Source organism: Lycium ferocissimum, chromosome 12 (assembly GCF_029784015.1).
Source record: "Lycium ferocissimum isolate CSIRO_LF1 chromosome 12, AGI_CSIRO_Lferr_CH_V1, whole genome shotgun sequence".
Lineage (NCBI taxonomy): Eukaryota > Viridiplantae > Streptophyta > Magnoliopsida > Solanales > Solanaceae > Lycium > Lycium ferocissimum.
The window spans coordinates 57839697-57864928 of NC_081353.1; the positions used below are offsets into that span (position 1 = coordinate 57839697).

The 25232-nt window shown below is 35.9% G+C and overlaps 3 protein-coding genes across 7 annotated transcripts; 1 reads left to right on the forward strand and 2 right to left on the reverse strand.

Moving 5' to 3' along the window:
- Positions 1 to 609: 609 nt before the first annotated feature.
- On the forward strand, positions 610 to 3900 carry LOC132040768 (probable WRKY transcription factor 40). 2 transcript variants are annotated; one of them, XM_059431441.1, is made up of 5 exons: positions 610 to 787; positions 913 to 972; positions 1193 to 1567; positions 2919 to 3035; positions 3203 to 3900. In XM_059431441.1, the coding sequence occupies exons 1-5, from the start codon at positions 713 to 715 to the stop codon at positions 3485 to 3487; spliced, it is 912 nt and encodes a 303-aa protein (XP_059287424.1). In that variant the 5' UTR covers positions 610 to 712; the 3' UTR covers positions 3488 to 3900. The 2 variants fall into 2 exon arrangements, with proteins under 2 accessions (XP_059287424.1, XP_059287425.1); XM_059431442.1 differs by having other exon boundaries at positions 658 to 791.
- A 121-nt stretch (positions 3901 to 4021) lies between these two features.
- Positions 4022 to 6137, reverse strand: LOC132040769 (early nodulin-like protein 19). Of its 3 annotated transcripts, none has more exons than XM_059431444.1 (2): positions 5949 to 6137; positions 4022 to 5311 (listed from the first exon to the last, which is right to left on the reverse strand). In XM_059431444.1, exons 1-2 carry the CDS (start codon positions 6031 to 6033, stop codon positions 4974 to 4976), a joined length of 423 nt encoding a protein of 140 aa, XP_059287427.1. In that variant the 5' UTR covers positions 6034 to 6137; the 3' UTR covers positions 4022 to 4973. The 3 variants fall into 3 exon arrangements, 2 of the variants coding, with proteins under 2 accessions (XP_059287427.1, XP_059287426.1); XM_059431443.1 differs by having other exon boundaries at positions 5880 to 6137; XR_009410768.1 differs by having other exon boundaries at positions 5190 to 5311; positions 5896 to 6032.
- A 1935-nt stretch (positions 6138 to 8072) lies between these two features.
- LOC132038910 (probable protein phosphatase 2C 60) lies at positions 8073 to 23621 on the reverse strand. Of its 2 annotated transcripts, none has more exons than XM_059429400.1 (11): positions 23472 to 23621; positions 20812 to 20934; positions 20487 to 20550; positions 16971 to 17079; positions 16383 to 16524; positions 14307 to 14432; positions 9746 to 9869; positions 9566 to 9642; positions 9262 to 9314; positions 8710 to 8764; positions 8073 to 8626 (listed from the first exon to the last, which is right to left on the reverse strand). In XM_059429400.1, the coding sequence occupies exons 2-11, from the start codon at positions 20926 to 20928 to the stop codon at positions 8372 to 8374; spliced, it is 1122 nt and encodes a 373-aa protein (XP_059285383.1). In that variant the 5' UTR covers positions 20929 to 20934; positions 23472 to 23621; the 3' UTR covers positions 8073 to 8371. The 2 variants fall into 2 exon arrangements, with proteins under 2 accessions (XP_059285383.1, XP_059285384.1); XM_059429401.1 differs by having other exon boundaries at positions 23374 to 23516.
- Between the last annotated feature and the right edge of the window lie 1611 nt (positions 23622 to 25232).

The window sequence follows — 25232 nt, forward strand, 5'->3', positions numbered from 1 at the left end:
ATAATATTTTCTTGAAGCGGATTAAAAAAAAAAAAGTAAGACTAACAAATTAGAAAGAGATGGAATATTATTCCCTTCGTCCCAATTTAAGTGTCTTATTTTCTTTATTGGTGTGTGTCAAAAAGAGTGCGTCAATCTATATTTAATAAGTTGACAATTCAAACTTGCAAGTTTAAAATAACAATATTTTGAACATTTTAGTACATTAAATATCTTTAACTTAGGATCACAAAATTTAAAAATATTTTTTATTCGTTAAATTTTTTGCTCAATTATATTAAGACACTTAAATTTGAACGAAGGAGTAGTTTTTATCACTTAAGCACGCTCCATTACCAACCTACCTATATGGCTGGCTAATATAATAGCGACAGAGCATGTACTTTTTGAGCCTTTTCTTTTGGCTTTTAATTTGTACACATTATTCATTCATGTTTCTTTCTACGTAGTTTTCTAAGGGGTGGCTTGACTTTGACTAGTAGAAAAAAAAAAAAGTCAACATATCAAATGGCCGACAATGATAAAAATTTACGACCTTTTTCAAGATACCATATATCCATCAACTGGATCTTGTTTATAGCTTCAAATAAACATGCTATGTTTTTATTACGACTATATCTAATAAGGTGTGATCCTCCCAACTATTTAATTTGCATTGTAATATTTCATTCTCTTTACTTTAATTGATACATCTCTAAAGAAACTTAAAGCAATGGAATTCACTTTGCTTGATACTTCCTTGGATTTGAGTTCTAAAACGTCTCTTGGTGTTCTTCCTGAAGTACCTGTATGTGAGACTTTTGGATATATCTATGAAATTTCCAAATATATATACAGTACTAGATGCTTTAATTATCTCCCAAATAAAATTCCTAGGTCGTCTAATATCTTTCTTGACTTTTTTGCTTTCAGAAACAAGAAGTACAGAGTAATTTCATTGGATTGGGAGGAGACATGCCACCAAAAATTGAGGTTTGTAAATCTTATTTTCTTCTACTAGTAATTTTATTGTGTACAACTCTTTTATGCCATCCCCGCGCATATGTGTATATAACTAATTAAATTTGTTGATCTAAATATTTTTTGCACTGTCTGTGTACTATAAACTAAATCAATTGATCTAAATGTGTGATTCTATGGGAACATGCATTACTAAATTTCATTATGTATATTCTTTGTCTTTATAATTTAGGCAGGTGATTTGGTAGAGGAACTAAAGCGATTGAGTGATGAAAACAAGAAGCTTAAGGAGATGCTGAGTGTCATGTGTGACAACTATAATACTTTGAGAAACCAATTAACGGAGTACATGAGCAAGCTGCACAGTAATTGTAATGGTACTACTAGAATTGATGGATCAAGGAAAAGAAAAGCTGAAAGCACTACTACTTCTAATAACAACAATGGCAATTTATTGGATGCTCATTTTCATGGAATAAATTCTGAAAGCAGCACAAGTGAAAAAGACTCTTCATGCAAGAAACCACGAGTAGAGCATGAGCACAATAAACCCCAGAATAGCTCTATGGTTTATGTTAGGACTACCGGAGGATCTGATACAAATCTGGTAAGTCCTATCACTCCAATTAATGACATTTAACGTTTATATGCCCATAGTGTTTTATTATCTACTATTAGGTTGCTTATATAGTAAACTGTCCATCTAACAAGTAGAACTAATTAATTAATTATACGAACAATCAAGCAGGTAACCCTACACTTTTTAGCTATCTTCTCTATTTATTTATTTTTTTTAGCTACATATCAATGTCGGACTGTGTTGCACATCCAACAATTTCTCCTTCAAACTTATTATTTCAACATAGTCCATTACCAGGATCCACCTGGCAATTAATTTCGAAATTCACTATATGTCATGCACCCACGTGACCAAGCATTTATGGCCACCGAGGCCCAAGGCTGGCTTCTTCTGCCACGTGTGTGTTTTCAAGTTACTTTTGGCATGGTAAAGGTAGTAAATGAGCCAATCGCCATCGTTCTACATATCCATACTCGTCTTATCGAATTATTGGATCTGATACCAGTTGTTGCACTATACTGAGCCCAAAAATACTCTTACCATGGTGTGATCATTGTCCGCTTTTCGCCATGTCCGCACTATTTTTTTCAAAAGGTCTCACACCATTTAGAGTATCCCTACACTTTATATATATTTTTCTTATCTTTTCAACTGGCAACACAGAATTTTATTTGCACAACCAAAAAGCTAAATCCAATCCGAACTTAATTTACATTTTCCATCTGGAGTACTCTTCCGCTTGTATTATATATGGAAAGCAAAAAAAAAAAAATTAATATATGTTTATGAGTGTTAGTAAGATAAAACCCATCTACACCCGGTGTTTACATCAAGTCAGTAGATGTGTAATATGTGTTTATATATAGACTCTCTTAGCACATGATCATGATTAATGAACATGCATTCTCACCTCACTAAATCGCTTAACTAAAGTTAATTTACATGATTTTGTAAACACCCAATGTGGATAAGTATTTACGGTATTAGTAGTCTCACATCTATGGCAGGATGACAATTGATTTCTTTGTATGATCTTGGACAATCCTCACCTCGTGAGCTAGCTTTTGGGGCCAAGTTTAGTCTAAGACTCATTTATTATCATGGTATCAGAGCCAAATTCAATCAATCTTATTTCACCCGATGTTGGACCCCCATATTATCTGTGCATGCTCTAGTTGTTCAGCCTAAACGTGCGGGGGTGTTAGTATATACTTCACATCGAAGGCTAGGATAGTAGTTTGTCTTTTTATATGATTTTAAATAATCTTCATATGATCTTGATTTAGTTTTTAGGATTGAGTTAGACCTCATATCATTTCCTTATTACCATATTAATTGACTTCAATTCTAATAAGCAGTACATATAAACGTAATGCAGATAGTCAATGATGGATATCAGTGGAGGAAATATGGTCAGAAAGTAACGAGAGACAACCCTTATCCCAGAGCTTACTTCAAGTGCTCTTTCGCTCCTACCTGCCCTGTCAAGAAAAAGGTAAAATTCCAAAGCATAATTTGAGTCTTGAATCATACAGTATTAATATATTAATGTAGATATTCTTTAAGCTAACCGTATATATAACTTAAACCATTTTTTGTGGTAATTTTACAACACTAGTATCCTCCTAATAATTAATGAGCTAGCTATGTGGTGTTTGACAGGTGCAAAGAAGTATTGATGATAAGTCCATTATTGTAGCAACATATGAAGGAGAACACAACCATTCAAAACCAGATTCTTCTCTCAATCTTATAACTGATCAACCAAGAACATTATTAGAGAATGGCAGAGGAACAAGTACTAGTACTAGTGCAGTTGACCATAGTCACAATAAGCCAGAGTTTCACAAGCTGTTGATAGAGAAAATGGCTTCATCCTTAACCAATGATCCCAACTTTAAAGCTGCCCTTGTTGCTGCCCTTTCAGGAAAAACCTCTTCTACATAATAAAAAATTTGGAATTAGCTACGAACTTCATCGCTAGTCTGTCGCTAAATTGCTTGTGGCTAATAATTTTTTGATAATCCGCCGCTATTTCGTTGCTAAATAATATTAGCGACGAATTTTACTGTTCAGCTACAGAATTTGTCTGTCGCAAATTCCTGCATGATTTTTTAGTAGTGAAAAAAGAACCAACTAGTCGTACAATGTAAATACTTTTGACCATCTCTATGGCAACATATACTAGAGGGGGAAAGAAAAAAAAGACAGAGAAGTATGTGTTTGGAAGGAAAAAAAAAAAGACAGAGAAGTATGTGTTTGGGAGGCTAAACTAGTCTAGGAAGGCTCAAGTGAGAATGGGATATATCTAGATTGGCTTATTTTCAAAGTACAGCTAAATTTTGAATTCCTTTTGTATACTATGAAATGCAAGTTCATTTTTCGACGTAACTTTCATGCTCACCTCAAGCCTAAAGGCTGACCAAGAGGTGTGAACATCATTTCTAAATATACATCGCCTTCATTTCTGCTTTCTTTTTTAAAAATCAAGACTTTCCAAAAGCACGTAGGCCACTCTATTAGTTTTTTTATTTTTTTTTATTTTACGAAATTAAATTCAATTAGTAGCATATACAGTCAGGCCTCTGTAATGAACTCAAGTCGAATGTGATAGTAAACTGTTTCTCAACTATATTAATAAGACAAACTCCTGAAAGTAAATGTGATAACTCAAATGGCAAAAGGCCAAACGGAAATACAGAAATATTAAAAGTAAGAACTAGGATAGATTGTAGAAGGAGATGAGAAACTAGACTCAGAATGTGGGATGAAAGAAGCAGAATTTGCCTAAGAATCACAATATGCATAAACCTTCTTTCAAACCCCTTGTCCCTTTTAAGTAGTTGCTAATTAGGCCTGGATCCCAAATAAAACACTCCAACATTTTACTCGATCCAATAATTCCAATTGAATGAGTGTTATTCACCACTTCTAGCCCATAGGCCCTTAAGGAGTTAGCTTGGTTTACAACAACCTCTCCATAACACACCCTTTATAAAGAATTGGATCAACTCTAGTAACAAAGTATCCAGTAGTGTTCAATGATACCTTTGATGCTAGGCACATGTATAATTAATCCTTTGTCCTTTTTTGGTAAGAAAAAGGTATATATTTAAAGCTTGAAACCAATGCTGAAATAAGTTTTCAGAGTGCTACGAAAGACAGTCAGAAGAACAAATGGAGTGCTACGTGGACATAAATTAAAGAAAATAACAAGAGAAATTTTCAAACTGAACAAAATTTCACCTAAAAAACTAACAGAACCATAACTGATCTAATCAAAATGACAAATACAAAAATACTAGTCACTTAAACACTGCAAGACCCCATCGTGGGATTACATGGGTATGTTGTTGTTGTAGTGACTTAAATAATGGTTGTCGCAATTTCAGAATCCAGCTAACAAGCATAGAATGTTCTTGGCCGAAACTAGTTAAATCCAAGCACATACAAATGCCATTAATCCAACCAACACCAGTATCGACCCAAAACCACCAACACCGTTAGCAGCAGATTTTTCAGAAGAATGCACGGCTGAAACGGCTGACGTCGGAGGAGGTGATTGTGAAAGAGGGTGAACAAGAATAGAGAGCTTCATGCCATTAGAGCATCCACCAATGCCACAAATGAAGTAATACCTCTTGGACTTGTCCAGCTTAATGAAGTCTTTTCCACTGCTCCAATTCCCAAGTGCACCCTCTATTGTGCAACTATCGTATCCCATTTTGTTCACTTGTAACACATTGTGTTGTGTCTTTTGATACCTAAATGCTGCCAAAAACAAGGATACACAAGTTATAGAATGTAAAAAGGTCGTAAAGGGTCAAGTCTTTTCTTTTATACTACTACCTTCGGTCCAAATATTATTACTTGTTTTCACAAACTGAATTTATTTCAAAATATTTGACGTTTTACAACAATAAAAGATTGTTATTTATTATACTCCCTTCATCTCATTTAATGTATTTTAGTTTGATTAAATACTGAGTTTAAAAAAGTAATAAATTTTTTGAATCTTATAATCTTAAACTAAAGACGTGTATAATGCATCAAAATATCTTTTGAATCTTATGGTCATAAATGTCATGTGAGATATTAGAGTTACAGAGTTACTATAAAAAGTAACATTCTCTTAATAACAAACTAAAACGAAAAATTTAACACATCAATAGAATAAATGGTGTAATTATTTTCTAAACTTAGGGAGGCTTAGTTAGTGAGACGTTCAAGGAAAGATAAAGGGTAATTTAGATAACCAATCTTATGAGTAAAACTTTGAAATGCCTTTTTAATAGCGCGCAAAAAATTTTAAAAGACAGATAATACAAACAGAACATACAAATAAAGTCACCGACGTAGAAGATTTGGTTGTTGCTCCAGAGAGTGTAGTTGATATCGGGATTCCAACCTTTGTTACCTCCGACAATGTGGTCAGTGGCGGAGACGATGGTGGCAACGGCGGCGACGAGGAGGAAGAGTACCCAGAGAGCCATGTTAATTGAGTTCAGCTCCTACTTTTGCCAATACTTAAGCTTAATTAAAATAAGGCCAGATGACCATGCACCGTTATATAAAGGATACAAAGCTAAAAGCTAGATCAACCATCATTAGATTTATTTGTAGATATATATGCGGTTACTACTAAATTTATACTGTAGGAATTATCATTCGCACATCTCGTATAATGTACATTTTCTCTTTCTTTTTACATAATCAAAAGTTCCTTAGTAAAATGGTGGTAAACAAATTTCAAAATGGATTATACAATAGTTAAATTTATTTTTCATGATGTTAAGACTCTAGAGACCGCCCAATCTGTTTGAAACACGTAGAATTAAAGAAACTTAGTCTAAACAGAGCGGATCGAAGATTCAAATTTAGCAAATATGAATATCATTGCACTCATTATTCTTTTCTTACAGATTTTATAGACTCTAGATGCCCAATCTAAGCAGAATTATTTACCAAAAAAAAAAAAAGAGTTTAATCAGAGGGAATTTAAGACTTTTACATTAGTGGATGCAGAGTATGAATGAGTCGTCCTACTAATTCACAATATTGGGCGTCACTTAGTATGTACGTACATAAGTACATTGAATAAAGTTCTTGAACTATATATAGTATAACTGATCATGGTAATGACGTACGTGCATCCACTGCTGATGAGTGATAATAGCTCTACATCCGCCGTGAGTTTAAAGCAAAGACCTATGATGACCATTTTACTAATGAAAGAAACCCGCCGGCGCAGTAGTCAGAATTCCTCCATCTTTGACTAGAAGTTTCTAGTTCGAACTTTAAGTATGAATTCGCCCAAGTAGGACTTTCTGATGCTAACTCAGACAAGTCGAGCCCCAACACAGATACCAAAGATTGGGTGGAAAACAAGAAAATGAAAGTGGGAAGCAGCAACAAAATAAGATGTGAGAATTGAGTATGTGGCAGCACGCCTTGTCTGGAAAGAAAGCCACGCCTCAATCACTTTGCCTGTTAAAGTAATGTATTTAGTAATGGTTGTACTACTACTACTACTAGTCTACTACTCACCTCACCATTTTTATTCTCATGATGGTACAAAAGTAGCAAACCAAATTAATTACTAGCACTAATCTTTACTAATCCCTTGATTCCGCAATTTGTTGTCTCATTGTACGAGAATTTTGCCGACACATTTAATGATGTTTGGGTCTACCATAACTCTGTATCCAAGAATATGGGACAACGTATAACAAGCGAAGTGAATTTCAAATGCAAAAAGGATTCAGTAACGCATTCCACTCAACAGCTAGCAATCTGGATCTCCTCTCGTGATTATTCAATTACTTAATGTTTATAGGAAGATAAAAATATACACAGTAATTACTTAATGTTCCTAGCACGAAAAACCTTTCGATACAATATAGGGCCGCTCACATGAAAGAAAAAGATGTAGACCAGCAAAATCATCTCTAAACAAGGTTCCAGCACCGCATCAAATGTGTCGAAGAAGAAGAGCAAAGCAAACGAAGCATGCCCAAAGCAAATCACTACCACGAAAAACACCATCAAACTTCAAAATAACACAATTCAAAAAAATTCAGCCTGTTAAGCACGTCTAGCATATTTTTCCACAATAGGACACCGTTGAGTTCACCGCCGTAAAACTCAATAGTACACCTACTTGCTTTGAAAATATCAAAAAACATCATTCGTAGAATTGGATTCTTCTCTTCATTTAATCAACTTACTATTATGATAATACATAATTATTCACTTAATACAAAAGCTTATAAAAAAAATAGAAAATCTAGTCCAATAAACAATTCGAACAGATAAATCAGTTAATAGATCTAACCATTATGGACTGTGCTAGTTAGTATTGACATGACCAATTTAGGATCTTCATGCCAAAAAAAGTCAGTAAATTGGAAGGAAGGCAGCCTGTTTAGCAAAAGACAGAACTCACTTACAAAGCAAAAGCTTATTGCAAAAGCAGCACTGATATCTTACTGCATATAAAAGATAGCTATTACTCGTGCATTGGCATTCTCCGTCGAGCAAACAATCAAAATCCATTATATTAGTGTTTCAACTAATAGTTCTCTCTACAACAGGGAAGACGCTACACTCATCAATTCCACTAAACTGAAAGCTCTGAGGAATTGTCTCGTGTACATTATTGGCCTGTTTGAAGCTAAAAAGCTATCCCCCGCACCTAAAAGTCGGGAATTCAGCATATATACAGATCTTCTGATATATCTAAAAGGCCACCTTTTATCTATCAAAACTTCAAAGCTTACAGCGACAGCTTAACTACTCCTGTATAGGAGATATTAAGTGTTACCACTGGTTTCAGGCTTTTTTAGCTGCATTATCATTAAATTGAGATCCTGCAATAGCATTATGATTGTTAGATGCTACTGCACTTTCGTTACATTCGGAATTTTGATTCGTGGGCAGTGGTTGCTCCTTGTTCAATGTGTCGATCTTAAAAGGTTTCTTGAATTGTACCAAGATCATGGTCATGTTGTCGCATCCTTCTCCACCCGTGGCTGGGGCCAGACATTTATCCAGCACTGTCTCACAGATGGCTGAGAGCTTACTTTCCTGCACCAAATGGTGACACCATAAATTTCTAAAAACTGAAGAGTAAAATTTTAGAACAGCAAACAAAATAATTAAGGACTCACATGTTTTAACTGTTTCCCAACAAAGTCCACAACTTCTTGGCTTGACATGCAATCCCTAATGCACAAGAAATACAGATGTAAGCACCAAAATGATGAAATTCTGGTGTTAGGATATAAGGGGGTGCAAACAGGGCCTGGAAATGTACGCACATCTAATGTAAACTGCAGTTCTATGTACAAGAGAATAACCATGCCGCAGAGAATTTCTAACTACACTAAAATGGTGCAAGTTCTACCTCTCCCTGGATGACTCCTTTTTTTTTTTTTGGGTTTTTGTTGGGGGGGGGGGGGAATAACTTGCATTGGTATGGAAACAATGTGCAGAAGCCATCATTTAACATCCAAAAGATACACAAAAATTGATACCAAGTTTTTTCCTTGTTGATCTTATCAACCTAAGCTAAAACAAAATGCAAATTCAAGTACTCTAAGCCCAGCTCTAACAACTCCTGAAGAAACATAAGCTGATATTCCCCAAAAAATCATTGAATGTTGGTTCAAATACAGTGACAAAACTGGGAAGATAAAATTAAAATGATATAATATTCTTACCATATGCCATCACAAGCTAGAACAAGGAAATCATCATCATTGGAAAGCTCAACCTAGTTTGAGAAAAAAATGGGAAAAGAGAATGTTAAATTCACAAATCATGCCTTCAGCTAGAAAGGAACACATATAAACATCTCCATTTTGATCAGTTAATAATTGAAGAAAAGCAATAGTGCTCAAAACAAGACATTTCTAGAAACGACCTTCATCTAACTGTACACAAATATACAGTAGAAATTGTTACTCCATACACTTCATATTTCTATGGATTCAAAAGGAATCATAAGCCATTGAATTTACTTACAGTGCGGATATCAGGACAAGCAGTCACTATTTGTTTTTCAGCAGGCAATGATTTGTTCTGTTTCAGCTCCATGTCTCCTGAAATTATTAAATTGATCAGATCTGCAATAACACAAGGGGGAAAAGGAAAACTGACTATACTTTTAAAGTATATTTCAGAAAATGCATTATTTTCAAATACCGATTGCTCTTGACATGTTTAAACTCCCATTGACCCGTCCAACTCGGACATATCCACCAGCATTTGTAATCCTTTCCTTTTCAGCTTGAAGGTCAGGCTTGTGGTCCCTAGACATATCATACGCCTGCATAACATTTTTTATGCTTAATACAACTATGCCTACTTAGAAGAAAGACAAGCATCATGTACACTGATGCAAAATCACTTTACAATCCTGGACTAGAACAGTTTGATGAAAGAAACATTTACTCTTGGTACGGAGACACACACCAAAGGTCTGCAAATTGCTAGGAATCAATTATCTCGGAGCAGAAAAAGAGATCGTGGAGTTTCTGCAAAACATTGAGAAAAGAAAGGTTTCATGCAGATTCTTCTGCAAAGGAACCCTTCTCTCCAATTACGAAATTTGCAAAGGAGGTCAAGAATCTGGTATTCCATGTAAAATTTGCGAACAGGCTGCAAAGGGCTCAGGGGAAGTTGAGAACCTTCTTCTTCTCAGAAATGTTCTATCATGGAATTTTAGAGGGTAGAATGATTTCAAGAAAGACAGCCTCATCAGATCAAACCTCTCCTACTCAAGTGGAAAGTTGATATATGTTGCCTCTTGCCTTCAAGAAACTAAATTGAGGTTTGGTCTCCTGTGCTGGCTGGGCAATTACTCTTTGGTAGATGGGCTGGTTATGTTACATTCGAAGCAGAGGGAACTCAAGGGGGAATTATTATACTGTGGGATAGGGGAATTTGGAGGGGAAATATAATTCTCAAGGGCCTTTACTCCATCTCTGTTTCTCTGTCTAATTCTACGACTAGCAATTCATTTACACCGACCCATTTACTATCTATTATTTGATTGACTAATCCTTTATATAAGAATGGGTGAAGGGTCAAATGATTTGGTAATTCCTCTTTTTTATTTGTTCTGAAATTGAGTCAAAAAATAAAAACTATTCAAGTTAGTTACAAATTATGAACTAATGTGTCTTGGAACCTGACTGGAGTTTCTTCTCCCACAAAGAGACTGGCCCGGACTCCTCTGTGGCTCAAGTTAGCGGCTGCCAGATGCTTACCGGAGGCACCTTGGGCTATTTGGGAGCATTCTAACACTGCAAAGGTACCCGGATGAAAAAAATGCACAATTCTACTTATAATCAGGGGATGATTGATTTCTCCAACTTCATAGAAGACTTGAGTCTGATCGTCCCCCCTTTATTTGGGGAAAGTTATACTTGGACAGAAACTCTTCTGGCATGGTGGCTTCAAAGATTGAGAGATTTCTTTTCACTACCTTTTTTTTTTTTTTTTTTTTTGATAAAAATTTATTTTCACTACTGAATGGGATGATCACTTTAGCACCATAAAACAATTAGCTCTTCCCCGTGTTCTCCCAGATCATTCCCCACTTTTGCTTAAATGCAGACAGTGGTCAAGAAACCCATCGTATTTTAAGTTTGAAAATATGTGGCTAGAATCAAACAGCTGCGGGGAGTTGGTAAAAGAGTGGTGGACTTCTTTCAATATTTATGGCAGGCTGGATTTCATCTTTGCCGGAAAACTTAGGATGCTGAAATTCAAGCTCAAGGTGTGGAATTGGACCTCTTTTGGTAATTCGGAGATCAGGAAATCATTCATTCTCAACAAAGTTTTGAAAGGGCAGACATAAAAATGGAATTGGAGGAAACCATCAAATTGGAAGAGAACTCATGGGGACAGAAGTCTGTGTGTCTATGGTTGAAACAAGGTGATAACAACACTGATATTTTCAATAAAATGGCAAATGTTCAACCGAAGATACAATCAAATAGGTAGCTTGGAAATTGATGACACTCTTACAAATGACATGGAGGTCATAACAAGTGAAATACTGCACTTCTATGAGAATCTTCAAAAAGAAGGCAAGGATCTGAGACCTCAATGGCATCATGAAGATGTTCCTTGCATTTCTAGGGAGGAGAACGAATGGATACAAATACCATCCCAGGAAGAGGAGATCCTTGGTGTTATCAAGAGTTGTGACGGTGATGAAGGCTCGAGAAAAGATGGCTTTACAATGGGCTTTCAAATCGTGTTGGCATACCATTAAAAGTGATTTGCTGAATGCTATGAACCATTTCCACGGTACCGAATTTTTTGAAAGGAGTTTAAACACCCCATACAATGCTCTTATTCCCAAGAAGAATGGTGCGAAAATGCTTAAGGACTGCAGACCTATCAGCTTGATTGGTTGCTTACATATTTTTTTCAAAAGCACTTGCAGAAAGACCCAAAAGAATGATCACCAAACTAGTCAACACTTCTCAGATGGCATTTTAAGTGAGAAATATTACGGATGCATTTTTTATTGCAAACAAATGCTTGGACTCGAGATTGAAAGCTGGGAAGCCCAGCATTATTTGTAAATTGGATATTGAAAAAGCTTTTGATCATGTAAATTGGAACTTCTTACTGAATCAATTAAGTCAGATGGGTGTTGGTCCTAAATGGATCAATTGGATCAAGTTCTGTATCTCTTCTGTGAAGTTCTCCTTTCTTATTAACGGCACACCACATGCTTTCTTTCCTACACGACGATGATTAAGACAGTGAGATCCTCGCGCTCCTTTTTTTTTTTTTTTTTTTTTTTTTTTTTAAATTCTGGTTATGGAAGGACTTGGTAAGATGCTTTACGAGGCTGCTGAAGTAAACTAGATTTCTGGCTTTTCGGCATATTCTAGAGATATTAAGAGGTTAAATATCTCTAGTATTCTGTATCCTGACAGTACATTGATCTTCTTCTTTTTTTTCTTTTTTTTTCTTTTTTTTTTTTTTTTTGAATAAGGACAGTACATTGATCTTTTGTGATGCTGAGGAGCACCAAATGATGATTCAAGGAATGATTCTTAATGCTTTCAAGGCCGTCTCTGCTCTTCACATCAATTTCTCAAAAAGCTCAATTTTCCTAGTCAATCAGGCTAATATACACCACTTGGCTAGCTTACTCCAAACCCACATTGGTTCTCTCTGACAACTTATTTAGTCCTAGCTTTGGGAGACAAGCACAAATCCATAGCTAGAGTTCTAGAGAAGACGGAGAAGAAATTGGCAAATTGGAACCGAGAGTTTTTGTCCTTAGGGGGAAGAGTCACCCTTATCAATAGTGTCCTTGACCCTCTTCCTACTTACACCATGCCCATGGAGAAAAAATTGGCAAATTAGTAGTGACAGTATTTGTCTTTAGGGGGAAGAGTCTCCCTCTCACTTATCAATAGTGTCCCTACGCTCTTCCTACTTACACCATGTCCCTCTTTCCAACACTGTCCTCAATCTTAAAGCGAACGATAAATTGCGAAGAGATTTCTTATGGAATGGAAACAAGCAGAACAACTCCTGTTGTGTGGTCAAATGGGACAAAGTTTCCGAGAACAGAAAAAACAGGGGTATTGGGATCAAGGACTTGAAATGCCATAATGAAAGTCTTCTGTTAAAATGGCATTGGAGATTCAACAAAGAGGAAAACACCTTATGAGAACATGAATAATCGAAAAGTTCTCTTCTAGAAATCCTTGGTTCACCAAAGAGTCAAACGCACCCCATGCAACAGGAGTCTGGGAACATATTCGCTCTTATGGCCGTAATTCATGGAAAATTCTGGTTTCTTACTTGGCAATGGTAGAAAAATCAGATTTTGGGAGGACACGTGGTTGGGGCCACACACCTCTCAAAGAACTTTTTCAAGACATTCAATTCCCTCCACAATGCTGTAATTGCTGATTTTCTCTCCGAATAGGGCTGGAACTTATTTCCCATAGGGAATTTAGACGATTGGGAAGTGCAAAGAACTTGTGATTTGCTTACTTTGCTCATCAACATCCCCCTGGATATTCAGAAACCGGATTCCATTGTATGGAAAGTTTTTTTTTCTCTGTTGAATCTTGCAATTACCTGTTAACATCTCCAGACTGCACTGGGGCCTGCCCTGGAAAAAGATCTGGCATAACAATGCCCCTCTAGAAGTCTCATGTTTCTCATGGTTAGTTGCAAGGGAAGCCTGCCTCACCCAAACAACCTTCAGAAGAAAGGTTTTCAGATTCGTAGCAGATGACCCCTGTGTGAAAACCAATCTGAAGACGTGAATCACCTCTTCCTTCACTGCAAGACCACTTCCCAACTGTGGTGCTTCTTTTTTAACATTGTTGGCATACACTGGACCATGCCAAACTCCAGAAGTGGGTTCTCTCATGCTGGAACGAGGTTGGACTCAACAAGAAGTCACAGAATATTTGGAATTCCATACCCCGTGTTATTTTATAGACTGTATGAACAGAAAGGAACAACAGAATTTTTGAAGGCAACAATAGATGCATTCTTAGCCTTAAGCTTAGAGCTTTTTCTTTGCTAGTTTTTTGATGAAAGTTGACCTTTATACAGGATGTAGACGTTTTGTTAGACATGATTGGTGAATTGCATAGTTTTTAATTTCACTTTTTGCACTTGCTTAGTGCCGATCCTTTATATAATACAATTCTTTATCGTTATCAAAATATCCTGGACCAGAACATATAACTGCTACAAAAATAAATGGTACCTGACCCTCCCGAGATAAGACACAGCGTGAATCACCAGCATTTGCCACAAGAAGTTGAATATTCTGAAGGATTGCTACACAAGCTGTGCTTCCTGCAGTTGGCCCATGGTAATCAGAGTTAGCCCCCTACATTGGAAGAAAACCAAAATGTTAAAAGAATTAAGCTCCACTGTATTGATTACAAGATAGTACTAAAATAAATATTCAGAATCTAAGGATTTTTAACTCCGAGCAGTCTATTGGAGTAGTCAGACCACTGCAAGACTAGGAGTTCACATTACTTTCTGACACCTCTTAGTGCATCTTATGCTTTTTATTTTTGGACAAAAATATCTTACACCTTCTTTAAAAAAAATTTGATCAAATATCTTACACCTTTAAGGATAATAAAAATTTGAAAATACTATACCTGAAGATATTCTCAAGACTCTTTTGTTTCTTATTCTTTCTGTATGTTTTCTTTTTCTCTTCTTTCCTTTATTGCAAATATATCAAGTCATTTGTAGGGGGTTGGGATTTGAAACAACGATAAGCATTTAAAATGACTGGAAACAGATTTCCTTTAACCTAGAGTAATTCAATCCCAATTATGAACCAACATGGTTCAGTACAATGTACAACAGAAGTCAGACAATGGCAAGAGTAGAATAACCTTCATTCATGCAGCTAGAAGGATAAAGATACTGCGACACTTGACGGGAATTGATACTAGATTAACCAAAAGATCAAATAACATTCAACTATGACGAGAATCTCATAGAGGCTTTTTTTTTTTTTTTTTTTGGAGGGGGGGGGGGGGGGGGGGGTATAGATTACTCTCAACGAACTAATTTGGAATCATATAGAAGATTCAATTCCTGTAATATAGCATTTCCTACTTTACGACATGTTTACAAACTATTTAAACCGGCATCAGAGTCAAGGTAGTGAGTACATTCTCAAAATCCCTTCTTTTCTCTTCTGTTCTATATAAAGGAAAAAAACCTTATTCATGTGGAATAGCATTCAAGTTCTGGTAGAAGAAAACAACAACAACAACAACAACATACCCAATGAATCCCACAATGTGGGGTCACATGCCAAAGCATAACTACTTCTATCATAAAAGTAGTTATGATAGAAGAAAACTCTGTTTCAGTATTCCCTCACCGCCAAAGCATCATTCACATTTGGTTGCAGTATTTGGTTGTACCATCTCACCTCTGGAAAAGTACTTCGACCCAAATCTGTCACGTGCTTTCTTAAGGCCCCTTTGGCCATGATTTCACTTGCAGAAAATTAATTCAGTTTTTTGCAAATTGCAAGTAGATGTTTGGCCATGGAATTTGTGTTTAAGTGTTTGAACTTCAAGTGCAATATTATATTAAGTTGAAATAGTGATTTGAAAGTATATTTCAAGTGAAAATTTTCTGATCTTCAACTTTCACTCATAACTTCATTTTTACAAACTTTTTTTAAGTGGAGTTTCTGTCAAAAGTCCAAAACTTTTTAGGCTTGATACATATTTATCTCCTCCTCCACCCCCCAACCTTTTAAAATACCTTTGACACACCCCCATTATCATGTTTCAAGCATGCTTCCTTAGCTACTAGACTTTTCTTCTCTTATCCTTCAACTTAAAAACTATATTCCCTATCCAAAGACCCACCTTGAACCACCACCAAAGTACTCCACAGCGTCCATGGCCAGACTAATATAATCGTAAGAGGAAACCAGCGATTCACAAATATTAGGTGCAGACCAAGAAAAGAAAAGCCATCCAACTAAATCTTCAATGCCATGACCAGTTATGCCCTTCTAGATGATTCCATACAATCACATTCACAAAAGAACAAGATGGCTCATTTAGACATGCCATTTCATGGCAACCTGGAGTAAGATGCAGGAAATTACAAATTGAAGTACTCAAAAGATGAACAAATCTTCCAAAATTTTAAAGTCAGTCTTCAATTTATTTTCGACGAATAGGACCCTACAATTCATTAATAGCAGAAAGAATGTGTTTATAGCAACAAACAAATGTAATGTACCTTGCAGCTATAGGTCAACACAAAAAATAAAGGCCGGAACTGATACCTCCTCACCATCTCTTTGCCCCTTGGATTCACCAATCTTGGGAGGCGATATCAAACCCTCTATTATCTCCTTAGCTTGGTCTTTTTCTGCCAAAGCGTCTAATTCTCTCTGACCTGCTTGTCCACGCATCATCTCGTCCATTCTGCATGGAGATACATACATAAGGTCAGACTCATAAATATTGAGACAAGAAGCTCATAACACTGAACGAAAGCTATCTAATAACGTTGAAAAAGCCATAACAAATTTCCACATTAACACTCTCCATACTGACAAATTATGGTAGAAAAGTTCAAGCACAACAGCTAGTTGTTAACATGTAATATCTGGAGGACTCAAAGGGACACTAATGCTAGAAACCTATTAGCAATGAAAATGCTCAATTTTGGACAAGAAGCCAGTTTAATCATCAGCATCAATCGAAATAAATCTCATAGAAGTACAAAATTAGAAGCTCCCAGGCTGATGAGAACATAAAATTAGACGAGAATGACACCTTCCTGCTGCCTTGTGTACGCTAGGTCAATGATTACATTGCGGCACAAGATAAAGTTAAATTAAATTTGAAAACACTAGAAGTGAGTCGACCTGAGAAAAGCATGTTGAATAGAAGTGCTTATATCCCCAGCTGAGAATGCTTCATGGTTAAGAACCTCTTGGTGAAGAAACTTGGCACAAAATTTAGAAACTTCATCGCCTACAAAATGGAGGACCTTATAAGTGTTAATATGGGGTCTAAGCAAAATGTTACTACAGAGAGCTACTGAATAAACTAAACAATAGAGGGGAACTAAAAACTGTTCCCTTAGCATGGTCGGCTGGTCGCAATTATGAGGAGGTGAAAAAACCTTGAAATCCAGCAGTATTATCTGAAGGAAGTAATCATTCATTGCAAAGAGTAAAGAGACGCAGGATTTCCTGATCTCATGGCCTTGAAATTAAATTAACAGTTTATGTCGATGAAATTGAGCTGTTCCTCAACTGGATGCCTAAAGTCTCTAATTAAGGAGAGAAGCAAGAATTATTGAGAATAACCTGAACAGGGAACCTGTTCATGAAAATGATAATTGGAGATTGCAGTAAACATGGCCTATGAAGGCTAAAAAGGGCAGCCCGTACACAAAGCATCCGCCTTAGCAGGGTATGGGAAAGAGCACACCCCAGTGGGTGTGATGTAAGACACAGTGGAAGTAACTTCAAACTACTCCTATTTGAAGCTGACACAACTCTCTGTGATGGATACAGAGCATTGGGACATACTGAAACAACCAAAAAGAAAATGAGGAAAGGCACGGAGACATGTCAAATTGAGTCCCATTTCTCTTAAGACTTCTTTCAGAGTTTAAGATTACCGAAAATATTGCAACTGGAGAGGATTTTAGCATATTCGACTTGAGAAGTAATATGTTTCAAAATAATCGAAGTTGACACTCAATGACTATACAAACAATACTTCATTTAGATTTCAAAATCAATCTGAAAGTAATAAAAAAGAAAACAATAAAACTACATTCAGTAACAACAACAACAACAACATAACCAGTGTAATCCCAAAGGTGGGGTCTAAACATTCTGTAAGTTGCACATAAATACTTCAAAAGTCACTCTATAGCTATCTGAAACAAGGGAGGTGGTGCAAATTTAGCAGAACAAAAAAACAAACAAGGGAGATAATAATTGGAACATAAGAGCTTTCTATCAGGCTTTGAAGGCCTGGAATCAAAAGAAGTGCCTAGTCGAGAAACCATCTATGAAATGAGGAAAAATGGGTCACAGAAGATGCCCTTGGTATTACTTAAGACCAGGAACATTAACTACCAAGTTTGATAGGTAACATGATGATCAGTTCTTCTATAAAAGGAAGTAATGGATACCCACTCACTTTTACGACAAATTTCTCCATCAGAGAGAAGAGCATGTGCTGATTTTGACACAAAATCTAGCGGACTAATTTTTGGTTAATAAAGTTATCAGAAGTTAGTAACAAGAACTGGTCCACTGTATGAAATAGTGGTGAAGGCATTCAACACCCAAAAATGGCCCGAGGACAAGTTGCTATGGAAACAGGAGTGAAAAGTTAATTGCATTTAAGAAGGTCAGTTTTGCCGGAAAAAAAACTTTACTCTATTCAAGAACAAGTTGATGTTAGGAAGAAAATTCATGTAAAATGCTGATTCACTTGGAATAGCATGAAGATGCAAGCTGTTTGTAACTATTACAGAGCATTATCATCCAGTTCAGTGAAGCACCTCAGGAGGCTGACTTGGAAGTAAGGCTTGGTACCCAGGCCATCCAGAAGAAAAGTAGTTTCAAGTACCTTGGGTCTATTGTGCAAGGCAGCGGGGAGATTGACGATGATGTCACACATCGTATTGGGGCAGGGTGGATGAAATGGAGGCTTGCTTCCGGAGTGCTATGTGACAAGAAGGTGCCACCAAAACTTAAGGGCAAGTTCTACAAAGTAGTGGTTAGGCCGACTATGCTGTATGGGGGCGGAGTGTTGGCAGCGAAGATCTCTCACGTTCAAAAGATGAAAGTTGCCGAGACGAGAATGTTGAGATGGATGTGTGGCCACACCGGAGTGACAGATTAGGAACGAGGATATTCGGGATAAGGTGGGGTGGCCTCGGTGGAAGACAAGATGCGAGAAGCGAGATTGAGATGGTTTGGGCATGTGAAGAGAGAGACACGAGATGCCCCAAAGTGCGGGAGGCGCGAGAGGTTCATGGATGGTTTCCGACGAGGGTAGGGCCGGTTAGAGTATTGGGAGAGGTAATTAGACACGACATGGCGCAACTACGCCCACCGAGGACATGACCTTAGATGTGAGGGTTTGGAGGACCCAAATTAAGGTAGAAGCAGTGATAGTCTCGTTATCCGTTCTTATTAGTAGTCGCATTATTGTAATATAATTTTTTTAGGCTCCGATTTCGTTATTATCTCGTTATTTCCTATGCTTTGATTATCCCGTGTTCTCTCGCTCGATTTCTCGCTATTATCTCGTTATTTCCGTGTTGTGATTATCCCGTGTTATCCGTCCGCTTGCATTATTTCTTCCATATCGTCAATCTCTTTTCCGAATCTCTTAACTTTATCTTACTTCTTTTTATGCTTTTATTGAGCCGAGGGTCTTTTTCGGAAACAGCCGTCCTACCTTGGCAGAGTAAGTCCAGACACTCTTCCCGTTGTGGGATTTCACTGGGTTGTTGTTGTTGTTGTATAACTTCGTTGGAGCTGGGGACCTTTTGGAGGGAGAAAGAATGACAAGCTAAAAGATTGTTGTCCGCAAGAGGTTCATGATGCATAAAGCTTAAGGGAAGGCAGATCACAGAAAGTAACTGAAAATGGAAAACTAGATACGGCAACTGAAGAACTGTTCAAAAATCAACAATAACATCCCCCCCAAAACCCAAAATAAGATATTAAAGAACCATAGGAAAGAGGACATCCAACTTCTAAGGAGAAAGTGAAGGATAAACAGATACTGAAGTTTGAGTTTTTTTTCCTTTTCTCTATACTTCTTTTTTTGATTTCCCAGCCGGTGGCCCGTACCCGCATTGGATCCCGACTATATCCAAATTCCTTATATAAATGGTCATATTCTTTTCCCATTTTTTGGATGGAATCTAGATGGATGACATTGATAAGCTGAGATTTCTATAAAGAATTGTGCTTTGCTACTTATCTAATTACATGTTTACAAGACAACAAGGAAACATATTTAACAAAAAATTAAAGTGAATCCCAGCTTCAATGCAGCACAAAAAGGAAAAGAAAAAAGATGTAAAGCAACAATCCATGACACATGTAGTCAACAGATACAAGTTCCTCAATTTCGGCATATCTGTAACTAAAATATTACCATATCTCAAAGTTTCAGCAAAGTAGAAAAAAGAACTGAACACTATCTTCAAGAATACAAAACTGGTTAAAGTAACAACATGGAAACCAAAAGCTCATATGTTGCCCAAAAGAGAAAAAATGAGAGTTAAAATCGTAAGTAGTGAATATCAAATGCCGCCTAATATGCATACACAAACAAAGACCAGCATTGTTAGCAAAAGACAGTTATAAAGTACTAAAATAGAAGAGTAAGATGTTTACCTCCATGGCCATCATAAACACCAAAGAAGGAAGTGGAAGTGTCCAAATTTGGATGAACTGCATGCTATATAGAATCTCAAATTAGCATTATTGTTTACCGTAATTCCTAAGGATGATCTTAGGACATTGATTAATAAAATGAAGCCAAAGCTACTTGGGAGTCACCGTCATGGCAGATAAATAATAATTGGTAAACATGATGGCTGAAAGGGATGACAATCTAAATTTTTTTGAGATGCATAGGGCCATCTTGCAACAAACGGTGGACAAAAGTTGAAGGATTGTAGAAGAACATAAACAATGCACAAAACATGCATGCACTTACAGCATCTTCCATGGTTGAACGCCATCCTTGCATTGATGACAAGCCATATCTTAGTCTGTCATTCTCACCATCCTCGGACACTTTTTCAGTCTTGGGACTACTCAAATATATTCCCATATTTACCTGCATATGGAAGCCATACAGTAAACATATTTACATGCAGAATAAACACTAAACATTCCATCTCTTGTCAAATAACTTAGTAAATGCACATAATATAGTAAATACACGGACTTGATAAGGACAACACAGCACACAATACAGTAAATACACAGAGCTGCTAAGCACATAAACTGGGAAAAATGGTTAAATTCTACCCTTAAACACATAACATGTTCAACTCCTTCAGGCACAGTAGAGAAGGCTGTTCAAGAATTTTCTAGTAAAAACGTAATAGATAACACCAAACATGGTGGTAAACGGAAATATACTACTTCATCCATCCCATTTTATATGAAGAAGTTTGATTGGGCTCGAAGTTTAAAATGTCAGTAGACTTGCATATATTTTATAGATAGATGATACTGGAAGAAACTATTGAAGTAATGGTTGAAAATTACTATGATAGAGAAAGAATTTAAAATTTGAATAGTTTGAAGAATTTGAATTCTTGAAAATTGTGAACATTGTATAGAAATGCCATGCATAAAAAATTTTGGGATGTCCCACAAAAGGAAAAAGTTTCATATAAAATGAAACGGAGGGATTACCAAATAAGGTACTGAATCTAATAACCTTCAGGGGATACTCTTTGATTCGTGTCTTAATTCCTAGGTTTCTAACATTTAAAAACCAAAAAATGTAGCAACTGGTTCAAAGTTATACACTACGGAACCTCCAAAAAGAAATAACACTAAAGCAGGGCAGTTGACACAGCCGTTGTTAAGAATATATGTATCATGCAAACTAAGCCTGGTATTTTATTAGAGAAGCGTAATGGAGCGGACCCATTATCCCCGAGTTTCGAAGGTTGCAGTTGGCCCTAAAAGTTGAACCCACACAGATTTCTCGGTCATAAAGAAAATGAATACTCCCTACATCCCATTTTAACTGTCTTTTTAGCTCATTTCACGCCCATTAAGAAAAACAATAAATACAAGAACTTCTTTACTAAGTTACCCCTATTTATTACTCCCTCTGTCCCAAAAAGATTGTCCTCCTTTCCTTTTAGTCTGTCCCAAAAAGATTGTCCCCTTTCTATATTTAGAAACAATTTAACTTTATGAGATGATTTACAACCATACATATATTTAAGGCTTGTTTTGGACCACACATTTCAAAAGTCTTCCTTTATTTCTTAAACTTTGTGCCAAGTCAAAAGAGGACAATCTTTTTGGCACGGAAGGAGTATATGTTTTTTGAGGATTAGACATTATTAAAAAGAACTTCTTTAATGCTAGGGTGCTAGGGGTATAGTTGGAAACAATAGCCAACTTTAGTCTTAAATTGCTAAAGTGCCAATTATTCTGGGACAATCTTTTTAAGCTAAAACGACATTTAAAATGAAATGGAGAGAGTATTATCTATCGTTAACCTTTTTTTGTTTCTCAGAATAATATGTATTAGTACAATATCACAATACCCTTTTATCTAGTCTAACGAATGCTACAAGAACAGAGTGATACTATGAAACCAGAATTACATAGCAACTACTTCAAAGTTATACACTGCATAACCTCCAAAGGAAATAACACTAAAGCGGGGCGGTTGAAACAACTGTTATTAAGAATATTATGTATCATGCGAACTAAGCCTGGTATTTAATTGGAGAAGGGTAAAGGAGCGGATCCATTATCCCCTAAAAGTTGGCCCCACACGAATTTCTCGGTCATTAAAAAAAAAAAAAATTATGTATCATTATCCTTTTTCTGTTTCTCAGAATATTATGTATGAGAACAATCTCACTATTATTTTTCTGTTGCTGAGAATATTATGCATCAATACCCTTTTATCTAGTGTAAATATGCTACCAGAACAGAGTGATACTATGAAGCCAGAATTACATAATAGAACTGAACAGATAGTTTAAACAGAATTGGCTCTTACATATTGCAACAATATTTTTTATGGAAAATTGCAGCCAGTTACCATCCGGCCATCTAGTTTACAAAATATGTACACAGTGTACAGGTAGCGGATAAAGTATACCAAATATTTATTAATTTTTAATCAAGAAATAAGGCATTATGATCGAATTAAATTGTCTTTCAGCGGATTCGAACACGATTCTCCAAGGTAGGGACAAAATAATATACTAAATATACATAAATTATACGTACCTATACATATAATATACATACCTATACACTACTTTTACAGCCTATGTGTATAAACAGTGTATACTTCGGCCATGTTTGGTAAACTAGATGGACGAAGAGTACAATTAGGTAAGTATCCCTTTTTAGGGAAGTAAATTTCCATAGTATAAGCTGAAGGGTTAAGAAAATAATTGAAACATAATACACAAGCAAATTCACTTTGTCTTAAATTGCGATAATTCAAATTACTATAAGAGTTTCACAAGTAGTATAATTAAGCTGAAAAGTTTTACAAATTTGTTACCAGTTCCTGCACACCAGTATAAAGATCGGTCGATTAAATTGGAAAAACAAAAACAAATGAATGAAAAGGGAAATAATTAGGGTTTGAAAGAAACTCACTATGTGGGTATTGGCAGGGAAATGATTAGAGATCGGATTTTTTTTTTTCTTTTTTAGCTAAGACGAAGCGGCTAATCGGTGGTGCATGACATTACTTACTTTTTCATGCTCGCTTTTCTTCTTCCTTTTTTTCATTATATTATATAGTCCTATTCTATCTAGTTAGAATGGAAATAAAATATTTTCAAAAATATACAGCCCAACATAAAATATTATGTTCATGTAGCCATATTTCACTTTACACCCACATAGCCGACTTTTTTTACTATTATATAGAGGTGTTATTCACAAATATGAGCTAAACCCTGTAACAAACTTAAATATTGGCTAAAACTAGTAACAAATTCAAAAACGGGATAAACCCGTTAAATATTTTCCCTTCAGAACCATACAGTGTGATTTTCCCAATTACTCTGTCATTTATTTTAGTTTTAGAATTATTACTATATCTTTTAGTTATTAAAAATTAGCTATACTACCTTAATGTAATGGTGTATAAAATTTGTCTTGAACGGAGGTGAATTAATATGCAAATTTTTTGGTACTTGAAGGTCACAAGCATGATGAGAGTTGCTAATCTGCGAGAATACGCTAAAGGATATGGAATTTCTTCTCCTAACTGATTTTTGTCATGTGACTTACAAAGAGCTTAAGATTTTTGCTTAGTTATTTTTAATATACCAAAAAAATATAAAATTTATAATATAATAAACATAAACTATAATATATTCTATCGGCCCCATGCACACAGTTTTTGAAATTCTATCGCCATAGCACACTGTTTTTGTGCTTAGTACAATGTTTTTTCTTTCTTTTTTTCTTATATTGAGTAAATGAAAATATCTCACATGTGCTCTTAATATTCTACGGGAACATATTTTGAATTGTTGAAAAGAGTTATACTAACATGGGAATTCATAATTTAACTTTGATTGATACAATTTGTATGTCCTCGCCACTTAACTCAATACACGACTTATTTATTTATTTATTTGGGCAAAAAGGTGATCAACTAAACAAATTGTCTAGTGATCAATGCATTAATATCAGAATATTCTTACCGAATCAAATTGGAAGAAAAAAGCAACAACTATCAGAAAAATGACGAAAATAATCTAACTATACTACAACCAAAACAAGAGACATGAAAATGACAATCCAAGCTATGCTACGATAGAAATTCATTTGGCTTGACTTGAATCCTATGTTGACACCTCAAAGCTCTTATCAGGTGCTCTAAATCAAGAGCAGTAGAAGAATTCTTCTGGCAGGAACGGTTTGTGCAGCTAGGTAGCAGATTTGGGTTGTAACTTATGAAAAGCTATATTGAGACTTCAAGTAATGACTCTCAGTTGAACATGCCTACTAATCATAGAAATGTATCCAAGAGAATGAACATAAATGTTAATATCACACATTGAATCCAAGTCTATAATCAGTAATTATCCCTCCCCTTAGTGATGATCAGGTCACTTCTTGAAGATACTTGATATTCTTCTGTGATGATATTGTTTAGATGCTTGAGAGTTTAGTGTGGAACTATTCTTCTGATTGTTCTGAATTTGAGGTTTGGGATTTGAGCCTTTTCTGTGTTGATGATCTTCCTTCCAATAGGTGGAAGGGCCTGGAAACTCTGAAATATTATAGTACCTCCAAAATAAAAAACAAGATTAGTTAAATAATCAACTAATGTGTTGCCCTCTCTCATTTCGTGTACAAATTACACTGATTCTCCTCTCCTCAGGTTGTTTATTCTATTGA

Excerpts from the sequence above, each read along its gene's own strand:
- LOC132040768 (XM_059431441.1), top strand. The coding sequence starts at position 713 with ATGGAATTCACTTTGCTTGATACTTCCTTGGATTTGAGTTCTAAAACG. Across the intron at positions 1,568-2,918 it reads GAGGATCTGATACAAATCTG|ATAGTCAATGATGGATATCA; the intron begins GTAAGTCCTATC and ends AACGTAATGCAG. Across the intron at positions 3,036-3,202 it reads CCTGCCCTGTCAAGAAAAAG|GTGCAAAGAAGTATTGATGA; the intron begins GTAAAATTCCAA and ends GGTGTTTGACAG.
- LOC132040769 (XM_059431443.1), bottom strand. The coding sequence starts at position 6,033 with ATGGCTCTCTGGGTACTCTTCCTCCTCGTCGCCGCCGTTGCCACCATC. Across the intron at positions 5,312-5,879 it reads CTACGTCGGTGACTTTATTT|CATTTAGGTATCAAAAGACA; the intron begins GTATGTTCTGTT and ends TGTTTTTGGCAG.
- LOC132038910 (XM_059429400.1), bottom strand. The coding sequence starts at position 20,928 with ATGGGAATATATTTGAGTAGTCCCAAGACTGAAAAAGTGTCCGAGGAT. Across the intron at positions 9,315-9,565 it reads CTTGTCCTGATATCCGCACT|GTTGAGCTTTCCAATGATGA; the intron begins GTAAGTAAATTC and ends TTCTCAAACTAG. Across the intron at positions 8,765-9,261 it reads CTAGCTTGTGATGGCATATG|GGATTGCATGTCAAGCCAAG; the intron begins GTAAGAATATTA and ends CTTGTGCATTAG.